Source organism: Meleagris gallopavo, chromosome 1, assembly GCF_905368555.1.
Source record: "Meleagris gallopavo chromosome 1, MGAL_WU_HG_1.1, whole genome shotgun sequence".
NCBI classification, from domain to species: Eukaryota; Metazoa; Chordata; class Aves; order Galliformes; family Phasianidae; genus Meleagris; species Meleagris gallopavo.
In genome coordinates this window covers 128,478,534-128,503,778 of record NC_139404.1, presented here as the reverse complement: position 1 = coordinate 128,503,778, position 25,245 = coordinate 128,478,534, and the positions used below count along the sequence as shown (strand labels likewise).

At 38.2% G+C, this 25,245-nt stretch overlaps 1 protein-coding gene across 1 annotated transcript in view; it reads right to left on the bottom strand.

The window, feature by feature from the left end:
* OCA2 (OCA2 melanosomal transmembrane protein) overlaps positions 1-22,461 on the bottom strand; it is a 216,538-nt gene extending 194,077 nt beyond the window's left edge. Inside the window, exons 1-2 of the mRNA XM_085216868.1 lie at positions 22,183-22,461; positions 536-634 (exon numbers count right to left, since the gene is read on the bottom strand). Coding sequence (XP_085072994.1) covers positions 536-634; positions 22,183-22,448 — 365 coding nt within the window. The 5' untranslated portion in view covers positions 22,449-22,461. The remainder of the gene's footprint in view (positions 1-535; positions 635-22,182) is intronic.
* Positions 22,462-25,245: the final 2,784 nt, after the last annotated feature.

Here is a 25,245-nt window from a genome sequence, read left to right as displayed (position 1 = left end):
ACTGACCTTACATATGCTTAGCTTCTTTGTAATAGATTGTAATGGAAAAAAAATCATAGAAAGATATTTATTCAGTACAGACTGAGCTCCTCTTGATGGCACAACTGGGTAGACAGAGAAGCAAAAGCCTTGTGATGTTTAGGTGCACCTGGAAGAACTAGTATTTTGAAGCACCAGACAGACACGCCTCTGAATTTGATGTGTAATCCACAAGAATAAGAATCCATTTTATAGCTCTACTGTGTCTTGCAATGCACCTAATGCAACACAATATGAAGAAAATGAGAGCAACCTGCAGTTGCTTATCCCAAGATCTTTCTAATCAACCTGACCTGCGACCTTACATCATTCCCCATCTCGTTTATAGCCCCTTCTTTCCACTCAAACTACTTCAGAGTAATTCTCTGCTCACAACTGCTGACATCCACTTTATTTCCCATTAGGTTTGATGTCAGAATATAAGAAAGAACCATGCACAATTAAATAGAAGAGAGCTTAGGAAAAATGTATTTTGAGTAAAATGAAAGTAACTCACCCATTTTCCTCTGAGGAAACCTTCAGAAGCGGTGTCCTCTCTGTAAAGCAAGTGGTTCTTGACCTTGAGCTGAACAATTTGGAAAAATTGAAGTGGTATCTTTGGAGAGGGGAATAAAAGAACTGTAAGTCTGTAATACAATGATTCACTATGGTTCTACAGAATTATTTGCTACACTCACATCTAACTAGTTTAAAGTTATTTAGGAATGGTGTTCTCTTAGCTTGAGGTTTTCACAAAGAGAAAGTAGTCATGGTAGTTACTCCCTTGTAGTCATGGTTGACTGCATGATCAAAATTCACCACATCCTAAAAGTGATGTCAAAAATAGTCATTGAAATTCTCTCCAAATGCCAGATAAGCAATAGATAAATAATTCACATTTAGATGCTTACATTTTACAAACCTAACTTCACAGTGGAACATTAAAACTAAAATATATTCCGACCCAAGCCACTCTATGATTCTATATAACTTTGTGTGTGCATACTACATAAAAACATAAAATAAAGGATAATTTCTGCCATTTGGAACACAGACCAGAGAACCATACAATCTCTCCAGCAACCATGTCACCCCCTGCATTAGGGAAGAAAGCTTTATCTGGTGCACAATTGTTTCCAAAAGATTCTGTCAAGTCTTTGTCCTGGTGCTGCAGAAAATTAAGTAAGATACGGAGATTAAGGTATATCTGGCCATATTGCAGCTTAGCATATTTAATAAGTCTTTTGCTAATATATAAATCCAAAAGCTTAAGAAACAGTTGAAGAGAACCAAGAATGACAAAGGGGGTCTAACTTTGGGGCAGGCTTCTGAGAGAGATGAAATAGTTGAAACATTTAGAGCAGTTTCCAAGACCTCGCTTTTACAGGGACATTTCCTATTAAAACAAACATTATTTAGATGAATGTAAATTCATTCAATTCATAACTGCAGGCCCTCACCACCAGAAAGTCCCAAAGAAATTTTCTAGACATACAGTGGATATACAGATCTCGTTACTTCTGGAGAGGCCTAGATGCAATGATTACAAGAGTTGCAAGGAAAGATAAAATGTCTTTTGCTATTGCTGGACTGTGATCAGTCCAGAATAGGGCCACAGAAATTATCAGGGAACTGAAGCATCTCTCTTATGAGAGATGGCTAAGAGAGCTGAGACTGTTCAGCCTGGAGGAGAGGAAGCTCAGGAGAGATCTCATCAATGTCTGCAAATACCTGAAGGAAGATGCAAAGAGGATGGAGCCAAGCACTTCTATGTGGTACCTAGGGCCAGGACAAGAGGCACTGGGCAAATGCTGAGAAACAGGAGGATCCCTCTGAATACCAGAAGCACTTCTGTGCTGTGTGGGTGACAGAGAAGTGGCACAGGCTGCCCAGAGGCTGGGGGTCTCCTCCTTGGGGATCTCCAGCAGCCGCCTGGACATGGCCCTGGGCACCCTACTCTGGGTGGCCCTGCTGGAGCAGAGGCTGGCCAAATGGACGCAGAGGGCCCTGCCAGGTTCAGCCATTCTGTGATCCTATTAACCTCCCATTAATTAATCAGCTTGCTTGTTTAACAGTGTTACCAGTTCAGAAGTCATGCTAGGTGTGGAGAAGATGAATGTGGTTATTTCAGCCAGGAGTGGCCACAGCTCTCATACAACTTCTGCTTTTGGTACTGTATTTGCAGTCTCAATGAAAGAGAACTAAACTATGCAGTACCTCAGGTGAAATGCAAAACAGATTAGAATTCAGGTGCTACATTGCACACTGACACTTCATCTGTGAAGAGATGATTGCATACTCCAAAGTTATTGAAGTGCTTCCTTTTTTAAGTAGGAGAGCATAATTCACACAAGATGTCTAAGTGGACAAACTCTGATATTTTAAAGCAAGTGCTATTCTAGTCTTATCATAGCCTTAGATGTGAAAGATTACTTAGAGCTTTCACACAATGAAATCCAAAAGATAGTAAAAACACTATCATGACTTCAAGCATGTGTTCACTGAGTATTGCCTGTATGTTTCTGTCTAATCCTGGCAATCCGCTACCTTTGAAATCGGCATTCAAAGGTGGCACAGTTAAGAAAAATTCTGATGATGGGCCTTGAACTTGCACATTCAGAAATTTGACTGATGCAAAGACTGATTAACTGATTCTGCTGATAACACACACACACACACACAATAGTAAGGTTCCAAAAAGTATAAATTATATACTGTTCTGATCTAACCTTGCATTATCCACGTCATTAAACATTACAAGCTTATTTTTCTTCCTTTCCTCCTAGAATGTGAGCAAAATGTAAGAGCAGTAACCAGAAAACTTTCCATAAAAGTTTCAATTTTCTGCTTCATTGTTGGAGGGTGATACCAACACTGCCTTGTATTATCTATGTATATATGTATAAACATACATATATATAAAGCAATCCTTATTTCAAGAAACAGTGAGGGCCAAGGACCGTGTTCTGCCACCACAAACCCAATATATCCATTGCAGTGTTCAGGTATGTTAGGGGTGCAGAGCAGAGGCTCCTCACACACAAATTCTCACATGGGTGAAAAGGAAAGCAGAAGGTGAAACAGCAGATCATGCTGTCTCTGTGTACACAGTTGCTTGGTAGTCACATATGAGTTTGGAAAAAAAAATTCTGAAACTGCTTTTAACCCAGTAGGTTTCCACTACTGAGATGAAGTGCTGATAGCAGAATGGCTGGAGTAGCACTGAGAAACACTGGTAAACTCAGAATTGGCAGTTTGTTTAGACAAACTTGAGTGAACATACTTCCAAGAGAGTAAACAAGTTTCAAGAGAGATGCATGAGAGCTGATATATTCTGCTCCTTGCCTGAGAGTGCATGGAAAATATTCATTGCTACCATGAATGAGCGACCACCAGGCAAACAGTGCTGAAAGGCAAAACAACTACAACAGTGGCAACCAGGAGACAACCAAGGCTTGGTGGAAGATAGTTGAAACAATTTAATCTGAAATGAATCTTAGAATCATTAAGGTTGGAAAAGACCTCCAAGATTTAGTCCAGCTGTCCACCCACCATCAATATTGCCCACTAAACCATATCCTTAAGTACTACATCGACCCTTTCCTTAAACACCTCCAGGGACGGTGATGCCACCTCCCTGGACAGCCTGTTCCAATACATCACCACTCTGTCTGAGAATAAATTCTTCCTAATGCACAGTCTGAAGAATTCATAAACATGGTTAAAAACATCACCTTCTTTTTTCTGCACATCTGTTATTCCCACTGACTAGTGTATTCCTTGCAATTAATTCTCAAATGGGACTATAGGTCTTCACAGGCTGACAGGAATGGCCAATACAGTAAAACTTGGAAGGTTCTTCAGATAAAGTGAAAACCATTAGTACAGGACAACATCAATTTGCAGAAAGTAAAAACACATGGACAAGAATAAACAGCAGGAAAACAGCCAGTCTTGACAAAGCAAAAACAATTAGAGGAAAAGGGAGAGAGCTTCAAGGTCTCCATGATTTGATTACTTTAATTAGAGTATGAGAGTAATATAATTAACAAAGCTAATTAGTTATAAAAGACTCTTGAAGGTGAAAGCTCTAGGAAGAAAAGTTGAAAAAACATCATGAAAGAGTAGCACAAACTACAATAGTGAGAGTCATCCCTGAATGGAAAGCCTAATGTGAGCACCCCTGTGTATCTCCCACACTTTCACGAAGATTTCACGAAGACACTGTGGCAGGATTTGGTCATCAGCTTCAGATCTTTTGCAAGCAAAACCTAGGAATGCCCAGAAACCCTTTACTATTACAGAAGAAAGTCTGCAGTGCCTAAAAAAGCTATCAGCATCATTCTCAGGGCTCCTCAGTCCTGCATGCAGCTTTCAGTCATGACACTGTGTAAATAAGGAAAAGAAATCAACATGCTGTATTTCAAAAGCTGTGCTCAGTCCACACTGATCAAAACAGCTGGAAACTTTGTTCATGCTTTCTTACTATTACAATCTATCTCTACCAATCAATTCAGCAACTTTACCAAGAAACTAATTACTAAGTCACCTGGCTAGTACATTATGGATTGGTCTGCTTTTAGGATTAAAAGACTGGTCTGAATTTATACTACATGCAAGTGATGAGATGGTAAGCAGGATACTAATTTTTATCTCACGATTCAGGGTCAGCAGTCATTAGTATTTTAAACATCACATGAAAAGGTGTGAAATAATTGAATTTTTCATGTATTTTTGTATGCACATACAGATAGACCTTCACACACACGAAAAAATAAACATTTACAGCTCACTTTCCTTCCAATAGGATGGGAAAAAAATTGAAAAAGATAATTCTACAGAAACACTTTCATTCTTCTGAGTCACCATTCCATAAAATTAGAAAGCACTCAACCAACCGAAGTCTTGGAAAATGTATTTGATAAGGATTCTTTCAAAGACTCATAACACACCACTCATACAAAAAGATACAGGTAGAAATGATAGAAAAACAAGAAGTCCTGCCCACCCCCTCCTCCTCTAGTCACAGGTGTGGTCACATTCCTTTTCACGTTTTTTCAGCTGGGCATGGTTTTTCTTTTTTTAATTAAATCTTTCAAACAGAAGATTGTTTTTAACCACTTAGCTACTGCTGTGACAGCCTTGTATACAGATTTTGGCTCTCTACACAGGAACGTGAGTTTCTTCTGCATTTTCTGAACTTCTTACTTGCAGTCAAAGTCATACCACTGCTAATCTTTCAAGCAATTACAATTTTTCCTGTCTCCATAGTAACCCAGAAGAGAAATTAGCATCACAGGAGGGCTGTCCATAACACAGAAGATAGAGCAGGTTCCTCCAAGTCATGAAAGTGTCTGTAAATAAAGGTACAGCTGTCTGACAGCAGCTGGAAAAGGATCCCATTTATACATTACAAAACATATGGGTCTGAATACAAACCAAGTGCATTGCAGAAGCCCCCACAATCTGAGGATATGCCACTGCTCCCAGGCATGAGCAAAGCTCACATTTTTTGGTGGTAATTTGTACTTCATTACAGCTTCTCATCAGAGATGTGACCAATCTCCTACACTAATTTGGGAAGTTAAAGGAGAAGCAGGTTCCCCCAACCTCCAGGACATGCAGAAGGGCACGAGAAGAGCAGAAGAGGAAATGAAGGGAAGTGAGAATCTCCAACTGTTCCCACTGATGGGATAACAACTCTTCAGACATTATGCAGAATCAGTGGCATACAAGTGCTACAAGTTCCACCAACAACCAGCTACCATGTTTCATTAACTGCAGATTATTGCTTCCAGTGTTGGCAGTGGACTCTGGATGAAGTCCACACAGAGAATTCCATTCCTGCCCTTGAGCATCAGACCTGACCTAGACTATATGGACAATAACTTTTCAGGTTTTTCCTAACATGATTATGCATGCCATTCTGAATGAAAGAAAAAGGAAGAGTTTGCACTAGGAACTATTGTTCATCAATAAGCAAACTTTTAATCCCAAGCACATCAAAAGAAGCAAGCATCCCACAGGAATCATAGGGGAAAAAAATCACACTCATCCTAGTTAGCTGGCAAAGACTTAAAATACTTGGTAGGTTTTGCTGGAGCCTATTAGTTAGCCTCATATTGAAAAGATTAATCATGCCAACACAATGCATTAAGTTTTCACTCTCTATAATAAAAAGCATACATTTTAAACAAAGGAAAATATGATGCCTCATCTGCCATAAGTAGTGCATGCAAGCGTTGGTAAAGGAGTTATTTCTATGGCAACAGAAAGCAAAAATTCTCACTTAACAATTCTACAGAAAGGATTGGGTCAGAATTGAAGAATTGCACATGGAAGCGTAAGTATTGTCCAAGGACATCAAGAGTTTGGAATGTAGGTTATTGAAATATTAATTATATAAAACGTTAAAAGAAGAATTACATCAGGAAAAAAAGGTGTTAGCATACTTCCCTGAGTTAGTAGTCACTAAAAGCTTTATAAGTGTGAAATTCCCTCCTAAAAAAGTTCAGGAGTACTATAAAGCCAAGAGATTATAACAAAGCTAAGCCAAGTTTCCTACAGGAGGAGACCTGGATATAAGAGACAATTAATCATGTAGGAGGTTAGTAACAATTGTAGGCATTAATTTATCATTTCTGCATTGTTATAGGCTAAAGACTAATTTGAGAAGCACTGTCTTCTCTGATTAGAGAACATTTATCCTCACACCAAGTCGTACGTACTGAGCTAATTACTTTTATTATAACTGTAAACAAGCACATCACAGAAATAAATAGAAAGAAAAAAAAAAAAACCAAAAAACAGAAAAGACAAATACACAAAAGCAACCAGCATTTGACCACATTTAAAACATACTCTTCCAAAAGATTTGGTAGTTGTTAATACCAAATGAAATCCACTTTTGGACAATATTTATGTGGTACAAACTGTGCGGGCCAAAACCATAGCATTCAGCTTCAAAGCATTAAGTGTAAACTAAATAGCTGTATACAAACATCCATCAACGTCGTTATATACACACATAATATATATGCCCACACATAGACACAGCCCTCCATCGTGATTTGTCCTCAGTGGCAGTACATCATGGGGGAACTGTTATGAGTATTCATCACAAATGAGGTATAGTCAACTGAGATTCTAATTGTCAAGGGAAGAATCAAAGACTCCACAGCTCACTTCTCTAAACAGGCTCCAGACTTCTTCTGATGACTGTTTTATTTTCAACTAAATCAACAAGTAACCTCTCAACCTTTTAAAAGCATGCACCATTAAGATGTCATAGAAATTTAGCAATGAAAGCATTACTTAATGCAGACTCATTTTCTCTTTGAATTTCCTAATTTTCTATAAAACAGAACTGTACAGAATTCCCCAGGGGACTCTGGCAGTGGCACTACCTGACAGAATGTCAGTGCAAGGGGCACAGCCAGCCGACTCACACTGAGAAGTAACTGCATGCCAAGTCCCCAGGCAAACAAACAACACGCTTAAAAAACATGTAGTGAAATGTATGCTGAGCTAGACCCAGATATAAGTGGATCCCCTGTAGAGGGCATAAGCAGTGCACTGACTTCATACCCTTCTGCTGGATCTTGGGAGGTGGACATGTCCCACAAGAGGATGTGATGGAGGTGTCTTCCCCTTTATTTGTTCAATATTCAGTTATTTGAAGAATTAAGGCAATTTTAGTTCAGAAATAGCTTGAAAAACAGAATGTTTCCTGTGTTTCTTTTCTTTCTTTCTTTTTTTTTTTTTTTTTAATCAAATCAGGCTTTGTAAAGTTATTGTACTTCCCTGTAAAATGAAATTTTCAGATATCTCCAGGACTTGACAGTTCCTTTTCCCCAAGAATCTTTGCTGCCTCTGACAGGGGAAATCTCCATCAAGACTTCAGGAGAGACTGACTGGGACCCCACTGCACTGAATAAAGCTAAAAGAAAATACTTAATCCTTAAGCTGCTCTGAAGCTCCTCTGACTCTACCTAAGAGGAGGACTAAGCTCTTACTTTTCTGCTCCAATGCTATGGTGCCATAATGACTGTCTGCCTTACCAGAAGATAGCAGATGAGCCATCAGGGCTGTGACCTCCCTAACCAAGACCCACTCCACAGCAACAGGTCAGGGAGCAGGGGTGAGTCTGGGACAGGGACAAGAGCATGCCCAGAGCTTCATGACCACCTAGCAGGGACACAGTGATGGGACAGATTCAAAAAGGCCGCCCTTTAAAGGACTGAGAGGTTGTGTTTTTTTCTCTATTTTCTGCTTCAGCAAAGGAAATTGGAAAAAGGCAGCATGCAAAAACTGGATATTTTGAAGAAAATACAGTGCAGGAGCAAATGCTGCCAAAACAGTTTAACTGTTAGAGACTGCCAGCAAGCTGCAAATTTGAAATAGGCAGCAGTAGCCAGGATTGGTAGTGGTCCAAATTCCAAAAACCCTACTCCTTTACAAATTACACAGATAACCTGTTAAGGGCTATTATTCTCAAGTAGTGCGGGACATGCAGAAAAATGAATCCATTACAATTGATCAGCATCTCTTCAAGCATGGCTGCGCTTGTAATACTTCAGCATATTCTGTCAGACTGGCTTTTAAATGCCAGCTTTTCTCTTTGGCAGTCACCACAGGATTTTGGCTTAGCCAACTCTGATACTAACAGAATTTACGGCAAAAAAAGCACGGGGGGTAGAAGGGCATAGTTTTTCATAGTCCATGAGGCAATTCCAAGACTCTGGAAAGTTAAGGAAGTGGTCTCAACTTTATGTTTTAACTTTCTGTCTGACCAGAGCCTGCTAAAGATGAAATATGGGGAACTGGGATGACAGAAACCTGAGCAGAAAGACAGGTCAGAGAAGAACCTGGATGATGTGATCACCTCTAGAGAAGGTTATTCTCTAAGCACAGCAGCAATATGATGTTGTACACTCAGAGGTCCGGAGAAAAGCATATTCAAGAATGAAGACTCTCTGCAAGATTGGATTAATTTAAGGATGATACAAGTAAAGGATGTACTTATAAGAGGAAGACAACTGAGTACTCAAAAAGAGAGAACGCTTTCCTACAGAATGATGAAACAGGATTATTTTGATATGGTTTTAATTAACCGAAGCAATACACTGACAAACTGCCACATGTAATTAGAATTTTATCCTTGCATACTTTAAATTTTGATTAATAAGTTATTCACCCCAGCTTTGGAGATTGAAAAGAGTAATTAGTAAGTTATATTTAAAGATGAAATCAAAAAGAGGCTATTGTTCTTCTTTTATAAAACTTATCTTTACAAACTACTGCTCCACATGTTTTATTTCAGGAATTTGGAGTAACATTATTCATACCTGCAACCCTTAAAGAAAAAAAAATAATTTGTCATGAAAAACATAGTACTTTCATTGTTTAGAGTGGAAAAGAAAAAAAAGGAAAATAAATTACAGATGTAGGAGAAAAAAAAAACCTCATTAACAACATGAAAGAAACTGTTTGGCTTCTTTTTCTGGAGAGCTGTTAGAGAGAGGAGGCAAATGCAAGCAGCACAACACCCTACAGCTTAAAAAATTCAAGTTCTCCTCAAATTATGCTTTGTTTTCCATGCTGGATCTCAACTACTGTAAGCTTGCTGGGAATTTTATTTTGTCTTTTGGTAAATATACAAGGGCAGCTCTGAAAGTAATGCCTCCTGTTTTATGATGTTGGCCCACAGCATCAAAGGTGGATGTTGGTGGTTTGGCAGTAGAGGATGAACCTTCCCATCAATATTCCATTACGTTTTGTTGCCGTGCAACAGATGGCAGCAGAGGGGCAGTCTGACAGAATGGTGTCTGACAAGGAAGTGTGGATGAAAGAATGGTGTGTCACTGAATTTCTCCATGATGAAAAAAATGGCACCCATTGCCATCTGTTGATGCTTGCTAAAAATTAACGGAGACTGTGGATATGAGCACAGTGAGGTGGAAGGTGGTGAAACTCTGAAAGAGTGGGTCACCTCCACTTGTGCAGATTTTTTACAAGCATGGCACACAGCCTCTTGTTCATCACTGGCAAAAATGCATAGCTAATGGAGATGGTTATTTTGAAAAATAGTGTTTTGTAGCTGAGAATTTGCTCTATCAGTGTTATTGCTCTCTTTGTATCTGTTGCAGTTTTCATGGAAATAAATAGGAAACATTACTAAAAGAGAGACCTACATAAAATGAAACAAAGCAAGTTCAAGAGCTTAGCCTCATATCTGGTAAATAATCAGGTTCTCATAATGCCTTGCACCGTAACTAGGACAACTAATTTGGACTTTATCTAGATTCTGATCTCTGATTCTGGATCCACAAAAAATGCTGAAGTTCTCTCCACAGCTAGGACACAAGAGTCAATACTCAGAGGAAGCAGAGAAAAAAACAGCATGAAAATTTAAAGATTAAAAAATAATTTGTAGGAGTGATATAGTTATTATACATTGAAATAACACTACTAAGTTGATAAGATAATGGGATTTTTTTTCAGTATAATTTAAGTGCTTCAATTATATTTTTTCATTATTTTAGTTATAATGAAAGTATTAAAATTTCCTTTTTAGACTATGACTAAGCATAAAACAATGAAGGTATTCACATAACTTTGGCCATCTAAAGGTCTTCTCTACGACAGCTGCAGTCACTGTCAGGAGACAAAGCTCTTCAAATCATTTTCCTTCATCTCTAATGTTGTTTTCATGCTTTTTTTTAGTGTACTTTTAATTTGCTCTTAGATTACAACTCTTTTTGATACAAAAGATTTTTCACCAGAATTGTTACTCTGTATTTATTAGGAACATAAAGACCTATGAACAAGTCCCACCAAACATGATTCCCTCTTTCCTAGCAAGTAACTTCCAAACAAGAGTAAATCATTAGTCATTGTATTCATCTTCAAGTTGAAGCAGAGATAAATTTTATTTAAGAACTGGAAAAGCTCCAAGAATAAATTAAAGAAACCAGGCAGAAGAAAAAGGCTGCAACAATATACCATTTGCTGTCAACATTTGGAAAATACTTTTTAAATAATCCAAAAAGAAATCCAGTTTTCTCAAAAAGATTATGCTTTTCCCTGTAACAGTCCTTCACTAAAATCATTGTAACATGTTAACACATCTGTTTCCACACTTCAGGAAGTTTATTCCACAGTCTTGCGTCCTGTTTTGCTACCATCCTTCTTTCTTCTGCCTTTATAGGCTTGGTAGGAACCTCAGGCTACAATGTCATAAAGGAGCTATCTGATTTATGTTAACAAGGAACTTCAAAACACAGATTTTTGATCGAGTACCAATGGAAGATAACTTTGAAACATAAGATTCAACAAACACTCAACCAGTGAGAATTATATATGATGAATTCTAGAGAAATTCTGAGAATGTCCTTGTCTCACCTAAAAGGAGAATAAAGAATAACAATACCATTTCAGCTTCCTTTTCTCCTGATTCAAGCTGTAATCATTCTCCGCAAAACAACATACTACTGTGCAATGAAAAAGTCAACAACTACAAAAAAAGTAGCCTTTTAGAGCTCAGAAGGAAGTTCATTTTCTACTTGGCAGATACGTTTGTTCCAGCAACATGTATATCATATTTATAGATAGCAATGTGGTTCTTATCATCACATAAATGCCAGATTCTCTCCTCTCAGACACTGCATTCCTTTTGGACCTATATATAGTGACACTTTTCTTACTTTGTAGCCTCACAGAGGCAATTTCTTTTCATCTTTCTCCTGACCTCACATATTCTTACATAACATTTCCTATGCATATTCTAAAAATCTCCACCCTCACAAAGTTCAGTAAGACCTGAACATGGCCCACCATAAAAAAAAAAAAAAAATAGGATTCTGCTCTGTAGACAGACTTTGCATCCACATGAAAATTTCTGGCTATCCAGACATGAGGTTACATAAATAAAACCTCATTCTGTGCTCCCAAAGAAGAACAAAAGAGAAAAGAGAGAACAAGTGCATTTTGCTGGATACAGAAATATAATTCTCCAGGAAGATAGTACATGCAGAAAATGGGAAACCCCATGCTGACACAGCTGCCCATTGCTATCAGCTTCTTTCTATATTTTCCCTCTCATTAAGGTAGAAGGCTCCAAGCTGCTAAACAGACAGGTGAAAAAACAACAGATTGTTACAAATGAATTGCATTAAAGAAGAAAGACCAATATAACTATCTTCAAGAGCAAAATAATTGAGACAAAGAATCTCTGTAACTGGTCCCATCCTGGTAGAGGTGTGATGGAATACAGCAAATTTGAAGTGTTAAAGATAGAATAAAGTTTATCGTGCTTCATTTCTTCAAGAAGGTGTTCTGCCTGAATAATTTTTGAAAATCACATAAATGACAGGCTTTTCAACAGGAAAAAAGGCAAAGCCTGTCCTTTGCTATGTGTTGGACCAGTTACACAGCTGTTTATAAGTATTAAAGAGGTTTAGTGTTCCTAAGGTAAGGGCATCTCCAAATAATAGAAGACTGAAACACACATCACATGCATGAAAGCTGGATATGGTGTTAATAAAACACTGCTTCTCACAAATATTTTTTTAATAAAACAGTAACAGCCTGTTGCCAAGATAAACAGCCACTGAACTAACAAAAGTCTTTTTAATAAGTCTGTACAAGTAGTTTGCAGAAAGAAATTATCAGTACAGTGTGACATAGCAGGAAATGTGAAGGGTACTCCAACAATACAGAAACACAAAGAAAAAGAAGGGTAAGTATGTGCTCTAGGCAGAGGAATAATGAAGAGTTGTGTTTGTTGTTTTGTTTTGTTTTAATAGTGAGAACAAGAGAGATGCAATAAGATAACCAGCAACAGTCATTATTCTTTAAAGTTATATAAGTAGCTCTTCTGCCAACAAGCTCAAGAGCCAACAAGGAAGGATGTTTGTTCCTCTACACAAAAATAACAACTTTAAAGAACAAATGATGAAATTACACTTAACTCACAGCACTTAAAAGTAGGTTACAATTGGTAAAAAAGTTTGTTCTTTATAGTCTATGAGAAGTTGAAATATGTTTTATGTTAAGCTCATGCAATGTGAAAGTTAATCAGAATAGTGTAAGAACTAAAGCTACAGGAATTAATTCTTCTAGAAGCATTATGCAGAAGTGTAAGCTGGAGAAGGAAAATATCATAACACACAGTAGAGCTAAAAGACTAAACTTGAACTTAAGACAAAAATGTATAGACATTTTTTCTTTTTTTAAAGGCTACTGATTTAGAAAGGCAGGATAAACATCATCAACATTTCTTCTTCATTGCAATAGGTGTGGTTGGTCAGAGTCTCAACCCTGTGGTGTTACTGCAATTTATATACTAACTTTGGTCAATAATCAAACACTGTAACCTCAACAGGACGAGTTAAGCTATCAGTAAAAGCATCCTTCTTGTTAACAAAGACCAAATGTGATTTAGGCAACGACACAAGACCTAGTTCCCAAATAAATATGCAGTTTGAGTAGGCACCTGGTGTCTGATTCTATACACAAGTAAAAGGATACTGTTAAATATAAGGAACCTGGTGTCAATACTTTCTGATATCAAGGTATTTGTATGACCTAAATCTCCAGTCCAGTGACATTAATGGAGCTCTTTCAACTTCAGTTGTCACAGCAATAGGTTCAAAATTGTGACTGGCATCCTACCCATACACACAAATATTTCTGAAAACCTATCATTCTTTTCTGCCAAGGATAGTCTGTCTTCTGAAAAAAATAGTCTAGTTGGAATATTTCTGGCCCTATAATCCTCTTCAATACTGTTATACAACTATGAACAGATTTGTAATGAGGGTATGTTGATATCTAATTTATGGTTAAAATCAATAGCTTTCCACAAGCTGATGATCAAAATTTTAATCTCTATTCTTTACTGTTTCCGGCTTAGCTCATTTCTGGAGACAATTTATTGCAACACTTCTGCATTGAGAATTTGGTTGTATTGACCTAGACTAAAAAGCAGTGGGGGCCACCCCCATACAGTACACAGGGCAACTTGTCAAAGAAGCCACATGCTGCTAGATGTTACAGAATTGTTTATTTACATAATACTGTGGTATAGCCCTGCTGTTTAGATTACACAATTAAAGACTCATCAGACAAAACAGAAATGGGTTCTTTGTCACACTCCTTTCCAGGTTTACCATTCCTTTTATCAGACAGATCCACTAAATTCAGGTTCTTGCTTTTCACTCTAAGAGGGTTACATGATGTACCAGCTGTCAATAAACTCCTAAAGAGGATTGCAGCTCACATGTCACTGACATGGCTGAGGAGGCAGAGTTGCTTCTATCACTCCTAGAATGGTTGAAGACAAAAGAATATTTCAAGCCACTTTTACTTCTTTATTTTATAAGCAGCAGAGAAAATTAATTGCGTAAGCTCACAAGAGTGGGTAGAAAAATCACTAAAAATATTTACCTACTCTATTCAAGGAAGCTCTGTATTTATTAAGAATCAGACTTCTTACAATAAGTTCATCAGTAACATAGCACTTTCTCCTCAAAGAGCAAAGGCAATTCCCTGCCACGCATAGCAGTTCAATGTGACTGTCAGCGTGGCTGTCTGAGTCAAAAGCTTTCATACTCTGTCATTGCCAGAGCTTCACTTCAGGCAAAAGAGCTCTTACAAAAACATTCCTGGATCACTGGCAGAAGGACTGTGTTTACTGTCCCTACTGACTCACACAGAAAAGGGAATAGCTCAGAAGGTGTGAGCAAAACCTACAGCCTTTCACAGCTGCTTCTGAATGATGCTAATTCACAGGCTGTACCGAGTCAGTATCTTCTGCTGCATTTCCAAAAACTGTGAGTTTCTCTAACTGCCAATCTGTTTTCCATTTCACCCTGGCTGAAAGAAATCATAAAAAGTGCAAAGAAAAAAAATAAATAAAATCAAGTGCATTAATTCCTTTTGATAGGACCTGGCTCCAGCTCAGTGTGCTGTCCTTGACTTAGCTCTGACCTGCTGTGGACAGAGCTCTGTGTGGTCTGACTTCTGCTGGTCCATTAGCACAATTATTCCAGTTTGCCCCTTAAGTCCCATTAGTACTTATCAAGCAGAGAATTGCTTGCTTGGTCACTGTCAGTAAGCATTTTGGTGACTCATTTATCAGCTTTTGCTGTATATCAGAGAGTAAATCACTTGAGCTCCTTATGAATAGCAGTTTTTGAAAAAAACATTTTATTTGCTAGTCTACAGTCTGTGACCCTATTTTTTTTTTAAAACTCCCTGGCTAATTTTTTCCATTTACACTTGTCTATTTTGCCATCAGCTACATTCAATTTAGCATGAACTTGAGTTTTTAAATGTATGACTACTGCTACCCTGGACATTTTTGTAGTGGCTGAGGAATGACTTCCAGTGCTTCTAATGAAGGAGGACAAACCACTCTGATGCTAATTAATTCTAACAGGAGAGACATTTAAAGTGTTGGGCATACAGAAGTACATCTCTATTAACAAGCAGAATTGTGTACTAAAACAGTAAGATAGAGAAGAAAAGAGAGGAGAGGGGAGAAACAAAAGGTTTATTTTTGTACTTGAGAGTGGGACTGCTTGAGGCCTTTTTTAGAGGGATAAGGGCATTACATGAATTTATCTCACTAACACGTCCTATTTTTTGTTGGAAAACACTTGTAAGTATTGACTAGTGCAAGGCTTTCAGGGGAAACAAGGACTGCCATTAACTCTGTTGGAACTGACTTTCGTAGTCTTTTGTTAACCGCAGTGTTGGAGGAGTTAGGATGCTTTATCATAACCAGGGACCAATCACATTAAAGTCTGGCTTACAACCACAGCACTAACTTACTTTTATCTAATTCACACACACAGATCACCACATGCTGGTCTCATTCTATTTCATACCGTATTGCAGCTTTTCCCAGGGTCTCTTTGTAGCCCTATGCAAGGGCTTATATTCTTCCTTCTCAATATTTCTACTGCTTCTGCAATTTCTTGATCTCTCTCTTTCCAGATACTTTTCCATCCCTCTTTGTCTTAGAGCTCTCTCTTCCTCCTCTATGCTCAACAGCAGCTCTCCAAGAGCCAATCCTGGGCAGAGAATGTGGCAGTATTTTTTGGCATATACCCAGTAAGAACTAAGACACCCCAGCTCTCACCTGGATACCCTAACTATTAGGAACAACAGTATCCTGTAAATCCTTCCTCTCTCCCTTGAGACCCATATATTTTCAATAGAATAATCACTGGAAGAAGGAGCATGAGGAAGACATAAAACAACATTGATTATCAGAAAATTTACTTTGAAACTAAGATATCTGGCTTCCATCTCCTCTTTCAATGGATGTTTCATGATTCAGAGATGTATTGAAAGAGAAAAAACATAAGTAAGAATACCCTGGAGCTTGGTGAACCTTAAGAACTTGGAGGGTGGGAAATGTACATCCATCTCCTACACCTTGTGTCAATTACACAGAGCATGTTTAATTAATTAATTAAACAAGCATGAGTAAAACAGTCACATAGGCATTACTTCTTTCTTGACTGGACTGTGAGGCCAAACTGCCCCTGTATCGGGCTCTTCCCTCTTCTTATTCTCTGCTAAGCTGTTGGGTTCTGTCTACCTCAGATTGACCGGCATTCAAGCTCTGCAAGGAGTCTTAGAACAAGTAATCCCAAATTACTGGTTAGCATCAGTCTTCATGACACCCTTTCATAACTGTTTTCACTCTCAGCTTTTTCTAGCTCAGTTCTCCCAGTTCAGTGATTGGGCCAATGGAAGAGTTGCCATGTTTTCATGCATACCATTTACTGAAGAACAGCAGCAACACAGCCTCTGCCTACTCACATGTTCACACAATGCAGCCATGCAGGTGCAGGCTGTAGAGTGCTTAGTTTTCCTTTCCCCCTCACTATTAGAAAATATTCACCTGTAAATTTTTTGCTCCTCGACATGGCAGAAAACTGAGGACAAAACTGAATTCTTAGTAATTAATATCATTTGACCGCCTGCTGTTGCAAAGTTCTCTTTTCCACAAATAGCTTAGCATATTAGAGCTATCACTCTCACACAAGCACATGGGCCAGGAACAAAGCATACAGAACAGTTTCTCAAGGAAAGGCTGGAGTGAATGAGCTATTTGCTTCATCTTACATTGTCAGCTCCTCACATTGGCTTTTTAAGCCCCATGCATGCCCTCCTGTTCAACTGTGATTGCCTCTATGCAACACATTTCTTTTCAAAGTCTGGCTCTCTGGTTGGCTTCACACTTGAACATTATAATACCAAAAAAAAAAAAAAAAAAATCATTTGCTGACAAAACTTTCCCCCATTTAAAAAGAGCTTTACATGACAAAACATCTGTCACTCCCTAAAGAGGATTGAAGCTTGTAAGCTTCAAACTGGCATTTTTCCACAATTGGCCTAAGAGGGATGTCTAACTAAGAAGAACCCAAAACAACCATACTACTAACTATTAGAAAGAGAACAGCTGCTTGCAAAATTCAATAGTGTTTTTTTGTTTGTTTGTTTGACTTCTACAATTTCACAAGAATTCAAATGTAATAGTTGTGTATTGGTACTTTGCACATTTTTCACTTAGTGCTGAGTATAGTTTTTAGTTTGATAGTGGGAATAGTCAATTAGTATGCCCTAATTCTTTCAACTGAACACTTCAAAACAAAAATTGATATTGGTGGATTTTTGTTTTGTTTTGTTTTTGTTCTGCATCCCATCAGAATAAAAAAACAATTGAGCAGCTAGGGTTCTAGTCTGCTAATGATGGAACAGAAATGGTAGTATATTATCAATTTGAGACACTGTAAGTCAATATAATAATTAAGCATTGAGATGCTCAACAGTACATGGCAATAGAAAAGTTAAATAACTTTGAACACACACGTGTATATCATGAGTGAGGTCTCAGTATGTTTCATAGTAGAGAAAACTAAATGAAAGCTTTCTGCTAAACAGGCATCCTCTGCTCAAGTGAACCCAATAGCTCTCTTATGCCACACAACCACATTTCTGCTTTCCTTCCACTATCACTCTAGGAGCAGTCTCACAGTCCTTCTCACTGCAAACCAATAATTTCCCTACTGATCCTGTGAGCACAGATTTGGGACAAAGGAAGAATTTGATTTGGTTGATTATTTTTATTTTTTCTTACAGAAGTGAGGATTATGTAAATGAAACTGTGATGAAACACACATTCAAGCAGATTCAATAAATAAATAAGGGATTATTTTTTGTTACTCCAGAGCTTAATCTTTTTAACGAGACATAAAAGTTAAAGAAAAAAACTTCCAAGGACTATAACATAAAATGAACAACAAACTCCAGTGCCAAATTCATCTAAACATAACCTCAGAGGAGTAATTCTACATCTTGGCTTGATCACTTTTTTTCCCCACTGTCTAATTTCTCATTAAAAGTTCACAACAAAATCAATGAACTGCCAATTTTTTTGGTTTCTTTTTCCCCCTACTTGTAAGAAGTTAGTGTTATTACCTGACTGCCTAAAAGAGGTACAGCCAGAAATTACACCAAAGAGAGAAAGGGACCAGAAGGGCAACGTGAAATGAATGCCACAGGGTATAGTTACTCAATTATCCACTCTTCCATCACTTTTATATTCCAAAGAAGGCCTTTCTTTTTTCATTAATATAGTTTTAAATAGCATCATAAAGTAATTGGCTACATGGGATTACTATACATCTTATTTCTTTAGAGATATATTTTTCTATAGTGCCCTTTGAGGCTCACTAACTCCTAAGTTGAAAGCAGCTGATATCACTCCCTTACTGTGGATCATAAAGGAGAATTTCAGATTTGGTTGACACAAAGCCATGTCATTTGGTTTCTCCCATGGAATCAGCACTAATGATGATAAGATCAAGATGACTAAGGAACCTTCCTTTGTGGACACAACTTGAACATGCAAAGACAAGATGGAAAGAAGTAAGCTGTACTTTTGAATATGTCAGGGCAGACATAAAGAACATTGTCCATGCTGTCACAGAGCAGTGTGAAATCTTCCTGCAGAGTAATGGACTCAAGAAGGTCCTGGATCAATGTCTATAGACTGCAAAAGCAACTTTCATTAATAAAATGTTAAAAATAGCCAGATTGATACTTTTCATAAAGGCTAAGGAGAACGAACAAAGTTCAAAATCAAAAATAAGTCTGCACTGGTGTTTTGTACTATGTTAAAACCTGTGTTTCCAATAGAGCACACTATAGCACATAGTGCAGTTCAGTGTAAACATACACCTCAGCCAGCTGCATTCCCACTGAAAAACTCTGGAGCTCATTTGCATTCCAGTTCAGAAGAAAATGCCTGTATTTCCTACGGTAAGCAATACTGGAGGAAGTATGGTCTTAACAAGAAGGCTGACTTCTTTCAGTTTGAAAGATGCTCCAGGACCAGCGCAGATAGTCCAAACCTTTTTCACACAGAGCCTGGGCAGCCTAATGCAATGCAGTAAAACCTGAAGGGAACCATTCTTCAATACATGATGGAAACAAGAAGGCATTTTGATGGGCAGGCAGCTCATGACTATTTGCAAACTAGCCACAAAATACCCACAGGATTATGCTGCAGACAAATGGAACTGTTCAGACCAGAACAGGGTGACTATCTAATCTCCTCAGAAAAAAAGGACCCCAGATAACTCAAGAACATTTTCTTAAAGATAATTTTAGTGACTGAGATAAATCCTGTGTTCTCTTGGATAGATTCTTCAGACAGTCTTGTGTCAGCGTACATTTGAACAATTTAGAGAGCCTGGCAATCTTATCCTTGAAAGATAATTCAGCAATTTAAGTTAAGTAGATGCATTAAAACAAACCATGCAGGCATGCCAATTTAGTCAACCCTTTTAAAGAAAAAAAGGATTAGGTCTCCTCTTTTTTTAATAGTAGTTTTCCAAGTCAAAGAACAGTTTACATTAAAAGTTAATTATTATTCTGCTGAAACTAATCAAACAACTTGGGAACTTGCAAAGGTTTATCCATGTTTTTATCTGCATTCTGTTGAGTGGTCCCGATGATTTAAGGGTAATTACTCATATTAGAGGAGACATACAGATCACACTGATGTTTTAATTGTACCTAGCATACATTTGCTAAAATACAAAGAGACAGATAAGATTCATCTCCACATGAAAAAAAAAAAAAAAAAATCAATTATATTGCAGAAGCAAGAGAGGTAAAAATCAAACAAGAAGAAACTTTAGGAGATCCTTTCCCAATCCCTAATTTATTACTATAAAAAAAGAGATATGTATTTGCCCATAAGACAGCATGGAAATGGCTCTTTAATCGTACTCTACCCCTAAATCACACAATGACTACATTTTACTCAATAGGAAAACAGTGTTATCAAAAGATCTGGAGCTACTGCCTGCCTTTGCAGGAAGGTGGGCTCCCCCATAGTTTTCATCTCTAGCACCTGTGATCATGATTTCCAAACATGGTTCATAGTAAGTTACATGCAGCCAGTACAAAAATTCCTGTGAACAACAGGAAGAAATACAGTCAGCAGACTGACAGCTAGTCTGTAAGAATATCCTGTATCAGGATAGTTAGCAGGACAGTACACAGCACTTGTAAACACATCAGTAATTAGACATATATGAGAATCCACAAAAGAAAATCCTTGTTAAAGATGCATTTTTCCTGCCTTCTTCCTGACACTGCATACAACTTGTACTTTTTATACTCTTTAAAAACCAGGTGACATTAGCTCAACGCTACCACATGCTGAATTAAGGAACTTTTACAAGATTTTATTCTGTCCACAAAATTCTTAGTCAACACAACAAATCCTCAAGTACCCCAAAAATCATTTCTAAAGGATTTATAGGGCTTTTGTGGTCAAGTTGTCAATTTGATTATTTTTTAATATTTCAAAAGCACAGCCATAACGATTTCCAATTCTCATTCTGAAGTAAATACCTTCACATGCTCATAAAACCTTGACTTTGTTTGATGTAGATTTACAGAGTACATGTATACTTTAGGTAAGAAAGGTGAGCAGCAAGGCTCATCTGGCTAACTTGATTCTGCTTTGTCCAGATCAGAGAACTTATAAAATGCCCCAAACCTCCTACTCTCCCAGTACAAGTAGATTTCCCTCTAAATTACATGTAGTGGTACAGGATACACCTTGCCCCTTTCCAGCAATGCAGGGATGTGACCAGCATGCCCAGAGCTACGCAAAGCCCCTGAGACTGCAACTCCTAACTTACACAGAAGCAGCAGAGAACTGTGTGAAGAGGAATGAAATGCTACTTTTGGTTGAAAAGCCTATTTAACTAACAGCGAAACTTCACCAGGATTTCCGTTACACTCCTGATCTGCAATATGTTTCTGTTAATTTAATTTTAATTAATTGATTTTTTAAAATCTTATTGAACATTAACCTGCTTTGAAATCTACCATGTTTTTCCTGATCTACAAAAGGAGTCTCCAGCATCAGGATCTGGAAATTGTTCTGATACTCTACTTAACCACTGCAGTTTAAGCCATTTTGAGCCTCCAGACAGCCTGTATTCTTCAGGAGCTCAGATAGATACATCTCTCTCACCTTATATATATATATACTTTATATATTTCTGAATATCTATAAGTAGTACTGTTAATCTTTTTCACCAGGAAAGACTGGACAACCACTCCCCATACCTACACTCTCCCTGATTCATGAAAGGATACACAAGGAGTGTATTCCTTTTACCCTGAATATGTGATGTGGCAACATCACATCCATTATCAGTTATCAGTGCCATTTTTATATTTTCTGTCTTAGCCATAGTGATTCAGTTTATGGTCTTATGATGCAGTTTGGAAGTTCACATGCAGCTTTCCTAGAGAGACAAGGGCTGGGGCCTGAAAACATCCTTATTTCTGCGTGGTTTGTGACATCAATTAGAGAAGAAACAGGATCTTGAAAAACCAAAATTGGTCCATGGCTGCTATTAAAATTGAGATTAGTTTGGAAATCTAGTGATCTACCACTGTCCTTAGGCAATTAAAACTGCTTTGATGTCCCCATTAAGCTTCCCATTCTCTTTAGGGGAGAAACAACAATTGCTTATTGAAAATACATATCTTCTCTGCAAGAAAGTAAAAATAAATCTGAACTGGGAGAAAAACTGTGTTTGTCCTTATTCTTACCTTCCCTGCATGGGGACTTGAGTGAAATCCTTCCCCAGAGCAACACAGCCATCTTCTTCAATTGCTGCTTTTTCACAGGGGGTATGTGGCTCTCCAAGACTCGTTACCATGCCATGATACTCTTTTAAGAGCCACAGCTCACTGCAACTTCTGGTCCCTGGTTTGGTTGCCACTGTTGCAGATAAACTGGTTTGATGTGAAGGGGTCCGATTCAGCTCCATTTCTTGTCTAGAAACCGTACTGTCATCCTTGTTATCCAAGTACATCTGTTCCTAGTGGCAGTTCTCCTAAAAAAAAGAAAAAACAAATATATTACACTAAACTGAATTGACTCAATATTTACTCCAATATAAGCACGTTAAAAATGCCAAGCAGTAGATTATTTTTTTCTTTCACCTTTAGCTATTTCCCTTGTAGATTTATTTCAATCAGGAATAATTCCAATATTTTAAACCTCTTTGCAACTTCAAAATTAGCCATTATAGAGAGCATAGAAGCATGCAAAGAGACCTTTTCCATGTCTGCCATGATTTTCTCCCACAAATTCACCCAGAACTTGCACTCTCCTGTCCCACACAATGAGCCAGAATCATCTCTGGATCAATGAGGACGGGTATTGAGACTATACTTCACAAGACACAAACAGCCACAGCACTATCAGCGAGCTTTGTACTTATGAAGTAAAAACCAAAAACACCAATCCTTTTACATGTATGTAAATGGAAATCCAGCTAATGCCAGGAAGAATTATCTCTGATTTACAGACCTCTTAGCACTAGGAAAGTGGGACTGAGAACGAAATTTTGGCCAATCTGATAAGACCCAAGCTCCTGCAGGGTGCAGCCAAGTTACTGGCCTGCTGTCTGACACCCAGAAGCAGGCCTGGGACCAACAGGGAACCGTTCAGAGGCCCCAGGCTCAGAAAATCTCCCATTGCATAACATCTTCTGGGGTTGTCATAACAGCATTTCACCAACTCAACCAGCTCCTCCCCTGCCCACAGCAGTGATCCTGCACTGTCTTCCCAGCCTACATAAAGTCACTGCTGCTCTGAAGTGGTACCACAGCCAGCAGCCCCTTGTTAAGCAGATGGGATTCTTGAGGTTTACGGAGACAGCATTCCATTTTACCAGCTGCCAATTGCACTTACGAAATGTGAATATAACCTTGATGAAAATTAGGTTCTATTATATGATTATTAACAATGATTATAATAAAACTTTGTGCATAACAGTCGAAAAGCTTTTATACTCTAATCATTACAATTCAGTGTGAAAAGTTACAAAAAAAGCACTTCAGAATATCACAAAGTGCCCAAATCAGACACAGAGACCACATTAGAGAGCAGCCCTTCTTGAACGCACGCTGAGGGATGTAATTATGGGCTGTTCGATTGCAAAGTGACAAAGCCACACTGAGGACAGCAACAGCCTGGGACACAGGTTTGTCAGCTTCGTGCATCCCCACAGCAAGGGAAGACAGCCATTTTGGAGCACATCCCCACTCCTTCCTCTGGAGACCTCAGCAAAGGACAGGAAGATAGATGCGCTGGGCCATGGAGCAGAAACAGCACCATATTAGGGAACAGGCTCAGCAGGAGAAATCACTGGATATGGAAATAACAAAAAGCTAATCATGGATTTGTGCAGCTTTGGGCTCTCCTGGTCATACAGACTAAAAGGTGACTGAGGCTCCTGAAAGGAAAGGCCAAAATACATACCACTAGAAACATAGATCTCGGCTACAAGCAAAGGCAGGCTTGCAAAGCAAACCACAATAAGAATTTCCCCAGGTGGCATTTCTTTCTCTAGCACCGCATTTCTTTGTTTTTCTACTCCCAGCATCCTTAGCTCTCACATAATAATCTTCTTCATCTGTCCTGATAAGTAGTTTGACTAATTTGATTCTTCCCTTCATTAGCATTAACACAAATAAGCCTTTGATTACTTGTTCTTGGTTTTCCTCTAGTTATTGTTACATCTGTCACTCAGTATAAACAGCACAAGTACGGCTGGTGTAGCATCAGATGCATCACCACTGAGCTGATCCAAGGCATCTTCACAGTCTGCAAAGCACTGAGTTTTTGTGAACCAACACATAGTCTTGAGTGAGAAGCTTGGAGAGCTACACTCTCTGCATTGTACCTTGAGACCAATGGCTGGCAGTGTTGGGAGAGCCAACTCACAGCTTGTAGAGGCCAACACCAGCCACCAACACCCTTATGCCACCTCTGGTAGCCTGTGGCTCTACCATTTGCAGCCCACACTAAAATCACAACCTGCCTTTCACTCTAGCAGATAACTTTTAGATAACTTTGGAATGCAAGTACTTCCAACTGCAAATGGAAAAGACAATTTCTCATCTTCAGTCTCACCGAATGGATTTACATACTGGTTTTATCAAGACACTCTGTAAGTCAAAACTAAGATATCTGCTTACTCGTTACATTTTTTCATAACATTTGGTTTGTCTGAACACCTGCTGTGAAAATACACAGGCTTTAAAGTGAAATCAGGCTGTGGAAACATGAGCTTCAGCTGTACTAGCTTTTTCAACATGAACACAAAATCTAAAATTGATCATGTCTCCCCCTAAAAGTGTGAGATAGATATATCCTGAGGTGAGTAAGGACTAAATCAGTTAGGCTCTTATAAGTACAGAGCTATAACATGAAAGACATTTATTTTAAGAATTAACACCAGTGAAAAATAAAAGAATGCCAAGGACAAGAAGCTTGAAAGAAAATCTGATGCCTGAGTATAAAATCATAAACCACATTACTGTACATTCAAAAAAGCTTTGCAAAAAATAAAATAATACAGCATCATTTTGCCACTAGAGACAGGTTTGATTGTGACTACCTACGTAGCTAAAACATTGCTAAGGCAACTATCACCATGGTATCTAAGCTTCTGAGACATCAGTGCATTTACCATTCAAGAAATTCTCAAATGACTACAATTCCCTGTAGTTACAGAACTTTTCTTCACTTTTATTTTTTCTTCATTTTTCTTATCTACGTTATTGCCATCAGCAAGAAGACATAGGTGAGATGTTATCTTG